This window comes from Haplochromis burtoni, unplaced genomic scaffold, assembly GCF_018398535.1.
Source record: "Haplochromis burtoni strain Fernald_Lab_line unplaced genomic scaffold, NCSU_Asbu1 Contig_141, whole genome shotgun sequence".
In the NCBI taxonomy this organism is placed as follows: Eukaryota; Metazoa; Chordata; class Actinopteri; order Cichliformes; family Cichlidae; genus Haplochromis; species Haplochromis burtoni.
The window spans coordinates 766,881-777,553 of NW_024582502.1; the positions used below are offsets into that span (position 1 = coordinate 766,881).

Below are 10,673 nucleotides of genomic sequence, written 5' to 3' on the forward strand. Positions count from 1 at the left end.
ATGTACCACTAGTATTCAATACTGTGTATTATTGTTTATATTTGAGACTAAAGGAGTGTTCATTCCACCGTGGCACCACTGAGGACCACTGTATTGTTCTATTGTAGTAGCAATACTGTTAATGCACTTAAAGGACATCACCCAAAGAAAATTGCCTTAAAACAGCCTGCACTTGGTGATGGGACTGTGTTGAAGCACCGCAAGGGACCAGTATGGATACTGCTCCCGCAGCGACTTGACTTTTGTAAAACAACGTTTAAACCTGTGGATTTAGATGAACATCACATATGCAGTCTTTTTGTAAATTGTTTGATTTGGTTAATGAGTACAGTGACTTGTTTTTGTTTTGTTTTTTTATTTTGTTGAATATTTAGGTCATTATCTATAATCCATCACAGCCTAATTAAGGAAATGAATGCTATGTTGAAGTGAACTTCATTGTAAGAATCTTTTCATTCAAACTGTTATCATGCAATCAGCCTAGACAACGCTACAACACGTCAGTCCATCATCTAAGCTGATGTTTGTAATTTAATTGACATGTTGTCGATCATTTGACGTTTGTTTTTTGGGGGGGTTGGACCACCCTCTTAAAGGAGCATATAAAGGGCTCGGCATTCCAAACAGTCAAAGTCCAAGACTGTGTTTCTTCGTTTTTCTTCTAGGTTATTTTGTAGCAAAATCTAGTTTGTTAAAGTATTTTTTCCCCATCATATGAGGTTTGACCAGTTTCACATTTTGATGACCAGTACTAATGTTTTTAGTTGAGCTTTTGAAGGTAAAGTGTAAAGTTCAGACCTCTGTTAACAGCGAATAACTACTAGAATTCTTAACTGATCAGTGCAGTCACTCTTTAGCTTTGTCTAAAACTTTTCTTTGTTTTTTTTTACATCCATGATTTGATTGGTTGAGCAGCACAATTAGATTTTTTGTATTCCATGATTTTGATGTTTATAAGTAACAAAGAATCTTTTTTTTTTTTTTTAAAATCCGGGTAAAATAAACTGTTTAAGCATTTGTTTTAATCAGACCCTGGGTACACTCTGCCCGACAGGAGGCCTCGGAGCTTTTACCTTAAACAAAAATTACAGTGGACACCAAAATGTATTTTTTTTTCCCTTTTTTTTTTATTATCCCAATGTTGCTGCATGTTATCTCAACAGGAATTATTGAGAAAATGTTGCACGGAGGATCGTTGTTCTCCGATAAATGCAGCTGGTATGTCTTTCTTGTAGAGTACCAGAGTATTCTCGACAGCAAAGTGGCAGCATTGAAACGCGATGCTGCGTCTTTCTTAAAAGAAAGTAAAGTATGAAATCAACGTTATCTGACGTGTGTGCGTGTGTGAGAGAGAGAGTGTGTTGTTATTGCATGCACACTAGTACATAATGTGCATGGATTTGCAAGTGTTAAACTGCTTGTCTGTGATTCTGTAAATGACCTCTCTTGTATTATACTCGTGTTTTTGGTCTTATGTAGAGGCCAGTATTGCCTCAGCTCTTAATTCCCTTTATTACTTATGTAATTTGTACCTTCTTCTTAAAGAAAGACACTGTAAATAGTAACTCAAAGACCAAAATACACGTTGCACATGTGCCTTGATGCATTCAGTAGTATGTGTATTGGTAACTCTTAACTAACTGGACGTACAGTAACTCTGTATCTCTAAACATGACATTGAAATCTTTATTTCATACTATTCTTTATTATTTACTTATGTTATTTTCTTACATTTCCTACCATTTGTATGTATAGAAAGATTATCTATTTTGTACTTTTGTCTTTTCCTCTTGATTAAAAAATAATTTCCAGTATAAGCCCTTGATTTTTTCCGTGTCATTTTTTTTCAGAAAGTTATTTTTTCTGCAGAAATTAACACTAATAGTATACACTAGACTGTGAAAAAGAAAAGACCCATCGTAAGAAAGGAAAATACACCTGTGACAAACAGAAATTATGAACATAATGGACTCATTTAGTCTGAGATCTGCTAGAACTGTTTATCCATTTAATACAAGTTTTAATAAGTGTATACATGCAATATCACTTTTGATAATATATATACTTTACTAAAAGTAGCGTTTAGCTGACGGACCTGATTGCCCCCACTCAATCTGATGATTGCATTTCTAAAAGAAGTGCAGTAAATCTGAAATACTGTATACAAAAGGTGGACATTTCTAGGTCAGAAAAGTAAAAAGATAATGGAAGTACCTTAAATTTGCATTCTTTCTAACAGTCAGCAGGGGGCAACTTAATGATGCTTAAGGCTCTTTTGTCTGCTAGCTCAGTAAACACTTTCCTTTAATTACAAAGGAAATGACAAACTACAGCATTCTGTTTGTTTTGTAACTTATTGTTTCCATTAGCGAGAAAAATGGGAGGATAAGTCAGGCTCTGCTATGCCATGTCAGTGTCGCTAACCTGTGAGGATGTAGTGTCGTAGCTGACAGCGAAAACGTGTCACTTGATATTTAAGAGACATTTAAAAATACTAAATCACTTAGTTTCAAGTCCCACCTTTCAGATGGTTGTTATGGTTGGTAATTGATTGCTAATCAAACTTGCTAGCTTAAAACTTAGGACTTCATCTGTTATCTGAATATCGTCACTTTTGCATCTATAAATCCAGCACGATGGCTGCTAACAAGCTAACACTAAAGATTAAAGTTGCTGGTGAGTGTATTTATGTTGTGTCAAAATCATTTGGGTTTATATTTTTCTGTAAACCACAGCACATCAGAAGCTGTAAATCGGGGAGCTACATATCTTAGCAGACAGATATCACAAGTCTTAAGATCACGTTATTCTTGTTTTATTTGGGAGCTTTGTCATCACCGGATAGTTTGCAATTCAGGGTTTTTGTACCGAAATTCTTCACTTAGTTTTATACTGTATGTTCCCTTGCGATCATAAAAATGAAAATAAAATACTCTTACATTGTGGTGCAAAAGCTTTATTCATTTAGTGTTTGTTAAATCATCAAGTTTCAAAACAGTAACTCTACAGCACAACTGAGATGATAAAGCTATAAGTTATTATTTAGGTCTAAACATACTATATTTCCTGAGCACTTAATTGCACTTTAACATGTTTCTTTTGGGAAGAATTAAGTGTTCCTGACCGGGCAAAGGCACACAGACCTCGTTAAAAAACAGAAAGCAGGGGGAGGCAGGAGGAAGGGAAAGGAAAGGAAAGGAGACAGTTTAACAAGAGAGACAGGAGACAAGGAAGGCGTGGTGAGAGTATAAATCTGTGCACCAATCACTGAAAATAAGAACTTCAAGAAAGTTTTGCAGATAGTTTTATTTTTCAGGAGTTTTCTGCTTAGGATGCTTTACGAAGTCATACTGTGTCAGTATGTAAAGCATCACACTGTACACATTTCAAGTAATAAGTCATAAAAACAAAGCCTGATTTTAAAGTCTGAGAAGTGCACAAGAGATGGATACGCTAATGCTCTCTGAAATGAAAGCCTGGCTTCGACTACACAATCTTTTACAGCGACAGCTATAATATCAGCTTCTTTAAGGTACTACAGAAGGAAAGTGGTCAAAAAATGTTCTCGGTAAATGACGGCACTTTGTATGTATAGCTGATCCTCGTTTTCCCACATTACTCTGAAGCATGACATACAAAGCGCATACGCAGAAAGAAGAACAAGGAGCAGAACAGAGATTCAAAAGAAAGATCACAGTCACTTTATTCAGCAGCTGGTCAGACAAAGAAAGACATATTACTACTGTAACCACTTATACACATCAGCATTGGATGTTGCGTATATAAAGATAATTCAAAATTCCTGTTTCCAAGTAAGAATGGCAAAAGGCAGGATATAACTATATGTTATTCTTAGGCATCTCAAGCGAGAGATGAGTCACTTCCAGTTTCAATTTGATCCATAAATGAAAATTTAGAATACAACTTGAATTACATGACAACATAGAGAATAGGCAAGGCCATGCACTCATTTTAATGTTTGCATTTCACATAGAAATGCACAGGGGCTGCTTTTTCTCTGTTGGCCCACAACTGGATTCTTTCTAAATGTCAAGTGTCTTCTAACATGTCAGTGAAGTCTAGCCTTCAGAGACCGCACTGTGCTGACTGTGGGGCTCGGTAAACATCTCCATAAGTCTTTAAAAGAGCTGGAAACATTAGCTACCTCCCTGGGACGTTCTAATGATAGGTTGCCGGTCTTCATGTATTTTGGCAGTGAGGGGAGAAATGGATTGTCATGGATGTGCTTTGAAGCCAAACAGCATGTCAGTCCTGTTGTCTTGAAATAACTGTAAACCTTACACTTAATGTTCATTGCGTCTCACAAAACAAAAGCCTATAATATTAGAAAGAAAGGTATATCATTTGGTAATGATGTGGACTCCAATAGCATTTCCCCAGTGGAGCCAATGTATTGAAAAAAGTGTATTTTTTTTAAGTGCATAGTTGCATGTGTGCACCTCTACATTTGTGTGTATAAATCAGCTCTCACCTCCTCCATCACTACCAGTGGTTTATGGGAGCCCAGCAGGGAGCCACATCAGCCTTCCCCTTTGATGGTGACACACATGATTCATGGCTTTCCGAGACCGTTTGTTTTCATTACGCCTCCTCGTCAGCTCGCTAGCTGTATCGCAGTTTCGTGCAACGCAAGCAAATTCGGGCCAGAACGAGAGGAAAGAATGTCAAGGGGAGAGGTTTTTTTGGCACTGAAAGAAACAAAGGGGCTAGGTTTTGGGATGGACAAGAAACTTAAGGCAGAGTGACGGACAGCCGTGGCTGGTTTTTTTTTTTTTCCAACTTTTGCTAAGGTTCAGAGGTAGTCAGGGATTCCTTAAATGTCAATGTTGGAAAACCAGGAGCTGAAAGCCCACGGAAAAGTCAAAAGCCTGACAACTCTTGCAACATTCAGTATGGTGTTCGCAGTTCTTTCTTTCTTTTAAGTCCTCTGCTCTATAGATATTACACAAACCTTTATACACTTTCTACCTCAAGAAAGAAAGAAAGTTAAATAAAAAATGGCTCATTGTATGTAGACCTATGGTGATGATTATGTTACTGATAATAGTGATAATACTGATTTTATTTAAGGTGATAAAATCAGGGGTGATGGCAATGATGATGAAACCAGCTGTCATGCTTCAGTACCTGAGAGAGCTGATGGGTCAGGGGGCTCCAGCAGAATTAGCTGTGCTGCTATGAAGCGTCAAAGACGATCGAGTCCTTAACCATCAGCTTGATGAAGCGAATGCATGTTGAATGAAAGCTTCCATTGTGATTCATGTAAACAAAATACACATGTTAAAAGAAAAAAAAGAGAGAAAACAATCCCTAAATAAGCTAGCAGTCCCTGCTTGAACTCATTGCATTTGCATTTGTGAGCAGTGATAGCTGCTTTGGAAAAAGCAGACAAGTGGAATGACAATAATCCACGGTTACATCTCATAAGTTCATAACCAATCAAACAAATGCTCATGTGAAAGCTTCCTCTCATGAAGTGTTACGCTGTCTTTTCATTGAGGCAACCAGATCGCAACCGAGGTGTCAAGTAGTGTGAATCCACTAGTGAGCAGACACAGTTTGGACATCTCCTCAGCCCCTTTGCATCATACTTTTTAGGCTTCCAGACAAGGCTAGTGACCAGCAGACATGGTTGACCAGGCTCCCTCCATCCTCCAGACAGAGAAAGCATAGCTCAGTCTCTCATGGGCCAGGTAGTTACATCCTGCCAGCTTGGTGTCCATCTCATCACTCTGCAGAACCTGGTACAGAAAGTCAATGTAGCGTGACGCCAACTTAAGTGTCTGGATCTTACTCAGTTTGTCAGAGGGGAGAGTTGGGATTATTTTGCGCAACGAGGCAAAGGCTTCATTCAGAGATCGCGTCCGCTGGCGCTCCCGGATGTTGGCGATGACCCGCTGGCCATGTGGGTCCTCGAGGCCGCTTGAAAGACCTTCAGGGCTGGGACCGGGCGCAGGAGAAAGGGAAAGCGGGTGATGCTGAGGACTCTTCTTGAGCTTTTTGGGGCCAGTAGGATTGTAGCTCTGAATGTCATCTACTGGCTTGACCTTGCCGTCGTCTGCCGACATGGTGGGTGTAATTGCGGAAATGTGATCCTCCATTTGGGCACCCATCTGCCGCTTACGCCCGGTGATCCCCGCCGTCGCAACCACAACAGGACAGGCGTTAGAAAGTGGTCGTTTGTTGTTCTCCTTGCTGGACACCACCCCTCCCTCAGGATGGTCATTTGAGTGTTCCTCCTCTCGCATGCTTGGCCACGTTCTTCTTCTATCTCCTCTCTTCTTTATTTCACTGTATCCTTCACTCTTATTTTGTCCAGTTTCCTTTAATGTCTCTCTCCACTCCTCCACCCGTAACAGCAGTTTCCCTCCCTTCCGATTGCTGTCGGGAACTCCCTCAGTACAGCCGCGGGTTTCTCTGATCTTCTGCTGGGTTCTTCTTCTTCGCCAACCAACTTTTCACATTGTCATATCCAGACATGCCAAACCAAAACACGTAAGTAATGAGTTCAGCTTTTCTGATCAGCTCTGTCGCGTTACATGTTAAAAATCTCTTCCCATACTCGCTGAGAGAACGCTGCATCAGCAAAGCTAGAACGTTCTCATGTCCCACTCCCACTGCAGCATGTGAGACAACAGCAAATCGAATCAGACTTTTTAAAGCGAAGGGAGCATGAAGCTTTCAGCTGCCCACCCATCTGACTCACTGATTGGTCCAAAGGTTTCTTTTTCTGGGGGACAGCTGAGCACAAGACAACAGAAAAAAATGAATTCTGACTGATTGGTCGGATCAAAGGATGAGGCGGAGACAAAGGTGTGCCATACAACCAAGTGAAACGAATCGCTCTGACGTTTCTGGTCCCAGAAGTTGCCCGAGTTTATAGGTTCCAGATTTCCTCTAAAGTAAGCCATTACCATCCCCCGCCTCTCGCAGACCGTTCTCTGTCGTCTCCTCTTAACAGTTCAGCACAGTCAACCATTGCCTTCAATATAATTAAAAACAAAAAAATTCATTAAAAAGAAGCTCCACCAATGTTTGTCTCTGATTATAAAGTTGGGCAAAGTTCAACTTAGATTTTTCTGCCCCTAGGTTGTTTTTTGTGCTTTACAAATAATGAAATGTGGTGATTTTTTTTAAACACATTCCAAGCAGATGGAGTAATAGTTAAAACTTGGAGAAAAGAAAATTCAGCTAGTGTTGCGATTTTGGCCGTATGCAATGATTAAAGGTGTGGGATTAACAGGAACTGCTGTATATAATACTTATTAAATTACATGAAATACAATGAACATGGTAGTCTATTACCACAACACTTGGCCACCAATGAGGCACCATTATTTTCCATATGTAGTAAATGCAAAAATAAATAAATAATGATCTCTTGTATAAAGAGTTGATACATTTCCTTACAATACTAAAAGAATGAAGACAGAAGGTTCTTGTTTTTGAAACAATACTGTTTTATTTTACTGGAAATGCCTTAGCTGTAGTTACTAAACACAGACCTGGAGGGAGGAAGGAGCTGGCATTCAGTCAGCACTGAGGTCTAATCACAGCATTAAGGAAAGAATGAGTACTGTGAATCAGAGGCAGGCCTGTGGGACATTTTGTTACTTTCATCCACTCTGCTTCAGCATGCACTGGTCCAGATCCAACGTGGGCTTTAGCTCTCCAAATTTCTGGGTCAGCCTCCAGTACAGCACGGCCCACAGCCACACCCTGACAAGAGAAGAGTCTATTGTTAGCATTTTGCATTTCATAGGAAAGATGCTTCCCTCTGATGAAAACACCCGGTTCATGATGAGTTTCTTTGACACTCGCAGTTAGGACACAGAGCTGGAAATTCTCAAACTCTCCCCACTGAGTTATAAGTCAAGTCCACAGTTAGAAGAGAAACCTCTATTTTCCTGATAATAAATGATGTCATTTCTCTTGTGCACACACCACTGCTCAGCATCAAAGTGCTCTTTTTGCCACAGATTTTTGTTCTAGTGAATAAATACTGCTAAAACAGTTTTTAATCAGAGTATAGGATGAAGTCAATTAAACGTCTGGGATATTGATATGCTGAGTTAAGTAGCAGAGGGTTTTTTTTAATCTGTTTCTGTTGCTCTGCTGTTAATTAAATTAACGGCAGCTACACTAGAAGGGCAACAATGAGACAATCCCCATCTGCTTTTAAAGTAGAGGCCTTTTTTTTTTTCTCTCCTCGCATTTTCTTTTTTTCCCCCCTTCACTTTAGGATCAGAATACCACAGAATACCAAAATTGAAAGATCCACCACTGGTGCCCTGTGGTTTTCACAGATGAGAGGAGGTTCACCCTGAGCACATGTAACAAATGATAAAAGATCTGGAGAAGGTCCACAGCAATGCCCGGGCTCATGCAGCAGGAGTATGCAGACAGTTCCTGGAGGATGAAGGATTGATACCATTGACTGGTCCCCATGCTACCTAAAATTCAACAGAACACCTCTAGGAGATGATGTTTTGGTCCATCTGAAATCCCCAGATCACATCTCACACTATCAAAGCCCTGATCCAGATCTGGGAGGAAATCCCCCAGGAGACATCTCATTAGGAAAATGCCCCGATATCTGGCACACATACAAGCACGTGGGGTCATACAAACTACTGAGTACCAAATATCAGCACAAAGGTGTCTTTGAATTCACCTAGGTTGATCATTTTCACTTCCATCAAACGGCTTGGTTGTATTAACTTGAAAAAAGAAAGCAACTGGACAAAATAAAACAAAATAATTATTACTAACTAACAAAAAAACATCTGAGCAGAAACGTCATGGACATTGTCCAGCTGCAGTGAGAGAAGGACACGTCTCCGTATTACTATCTAGTTGCAGTTGTATCAGATTGCAGACATTGTCAAACCCAGTCCACCTTTTCCACAGTGGATTTTAAAAAAACCAAACAATTTATAACAAATTAGTCTACAATTCATCTTTGTGATGCACAATATAAGTTATTTGTCCTGGTAGGCTCAAATAAATAAGGCTACCAGCCATCATGAAGACATGATCTGAATCCTTTGATATGATTTAAAATTAAATACACATAAATCATTTAAATGACTTAATTTAAATGACTCTGTTAAGACTATTCTCCTCAGTCATAGCCTCTTCATGCTTGTCAAGATCATCAGTGTAGGGTGGGCATATCTGCTGCTCTGTAGCTACAAGAATATTATTCAGTATTACACAGATCATACAGAAATTAAAGCAACTGTAAATATAAAAAAGTTGATGATGTGGTTCTGTGCTGTTTTGGTCTGGTTAGTTAAAGAGAATGTAACAACCACAAAAGTTTCTCTTCTGAATGTATGGTTTTTAACAAGATATGCTCTCCTGAGTATTTATTTAATGAAGAGCAGCTTGCTGCGTTTAAGGATCATGATTTAAATCACTATTAGAAGACTCAACTTACAGAAAAAAACATGAACCTGACTGATAAGATTCAAATGCCCATCTGACAAGAACAACTGTTTACCCAGCTTTACACACCCAGGGATGGAGCATTCAAGGCCTGCTTTGTAATTTCCCACTAAATCACAAAAAGCAGTAAGCCACTCTCTGATGGGGAGTTTAGCAATGAGGGCTTGATCGACACTGCCTCGCTAATATGTCCTAAAAAAAAAAAGAAGTCTTCAAAAATGCGCCCGTCTCTGGACAACCTGTAACAAAACGGATCGAGGGCACAGCCAGAAACACAGAGCTTCAATTGCAATACCGACAATTAATCAACTTTGCAGTTGAGATAACACCAGAGAATGGTCTGTTACTGGAGTTAAGTACATATCAAAGTTATTATAGTTTTGTATTCTCTTATTAGTTTTTTTTTTTTTTTTTAACTTTTCTCTTTTTAATTCCATTTTATTTTAGTTAGTTTCCAGAGCAGGTTTGCCCATTTCACTCGAGTTTTTATTGTTTGAAAATGTCTCTTAAGTATTATTGTATTTATGGCAAATGCTTGATACAAGATTTAGGAAAATCAGTATGAATATTACCGTGTAAACAGAACTTTTTGAACTCACAGTCTTTTCAACATCCAGGTCTACATTACTAAATTAACAATATAACAATGGCTTTTTATATGTGTAAATAATACAGTTAACATCAACCGAACTTTGCACATAAAAAGAGACACGCACACAAGATGCGTCATCTCTTTGGATCTAGCATCATGCAGTAAATGAGCAAACATTCTCAGTGATTACATTTAACAAATCCTGATATATAGATCCTTTCTGTGGCAATCACCTGTCTGCTGTTGTTTGCATTTCTACCTGAGACATTGAAACTGACTTTCAAAGCTCAGGTTCAATATCTAGTTAAAGACTAGATTTCGCACACTGAACAAGGAAAAGGTGGAAAACTGTACATGAAGTCATTAAACAGCAAGCAAAATAGCAAAATCACTTTTTTATAAAGTCTTTTAAATTTTGTAAAACTGGGCATTTTGAGGGGGGATGATGGGATGATGATTAAATATACAGCAGGTCATCTGCTAATTGGAAGGTTGGTGGTTAGATCCCTCCCGTTTGTGCAAGATGCTAAAGTCAAGTTGCTCTGGGATGCATCTGAGTATGAAAGGGCGTGCATGTTAGATCGAAAGAACAGAGAATGAGACAAGTTGT

At 39.0% G+C, this 10,673-nt stretch overlaps 1 protein-coding gene across 1 annotated transcript; it reads right to left on the reverse strand.

The window, feature by feature from the left end:
• Window positions 1–3,678: 3,678 nt before the first annotated feature.
• LOC102300117 (twist-related protein 2) lies at window positions 3,679–6,813 on the reverse strand. Its single transcript, XM_005931497.3, has one exon. It carries the CDS (start codon window positions 6,267–6,269, stop codon window positions 5,634–5,636), a length of 636 nt encoding a protein of 211 aa, XP_005931559.1. The 5' UTR covers window positions 6,270–6,813; the 3' UTR covers window positions 3,679–5,633.
• Window positions 6,814–10,673: the final 3,860 nt, after the last annotated feature.